At 77.7% G+C, this 314-nt stretch overlaps 1 protein-coding gene across 1 annotated transcript in view; it reads left to right on the top strand.

Annotated features, from left to right (window-relative positions):
• Positions 1 to 20: 20 nt before the first annotated feature.
• The window catches only part of Nanos1 (nanos C2HC-type zinc finger 1), a 3,688-nt gene continuing 3,394 nt past the window's right edge, over positions 21 to 314 (top strand). Inside the window, exon 1 of the mRNA XM_029560712.1 lies at positions 21 to 313. Within this exon, the coding sequence (XP_029416572.1) occupies positions 21 to 313 (293 nt within the window). The remainder of the gene's footprint in view (position 314) is intronic.

The following is a 314-nucleotide window of genomic DNA, read 5'->3' as shown; positions in this document are numbered from 1 at the left end:
GCGCGGCCCGCATCCCGCCCATGGAGGCTTTCCCCTGGGCGCCGCGCTCGCCCCGCCGCGCCCGCGCCCCCGCGCCCATGGCGCTCGTGCCCAGCGCCCGTTACGTGAGCGCCCAGGGCCCGGCGCACCCGCAGCCCTTCAGCTCCTGGAACGACTACCTAGGGCTCGCCACGCTCATCACCAAGGCGGTGGACGGAGAGCCGCGCTTCGGCTGCGCCCGCGCCGAGAACGACGACCACGGCGGCTCCCCAACCTCGTCCTGCTGCTCCCCGCACGCGAGGCCCGGGCCCGGGACGCTGGGGCCGCCCGACTGC

Source organism: Nannospalax galili, unplaced genomic scaffold, assembly GCF_000622305.1.
Source record: "Nannospalax galili isolate Female #2095 unplaced genomic scaffold, S.galili_v1.0 scaffold31, whole genome shotgun sequence".
Classification (NCBI taxonomy): domain Eukaryota; kingdom Metazoa; phylum Chordata; class Mammalia; order Rodentia; family Spalacidae; genus Nannospalax; species Nannospalax galili.
This window is presented reverse-complemented; position numbering and strand designations above follow the sequence as displayed.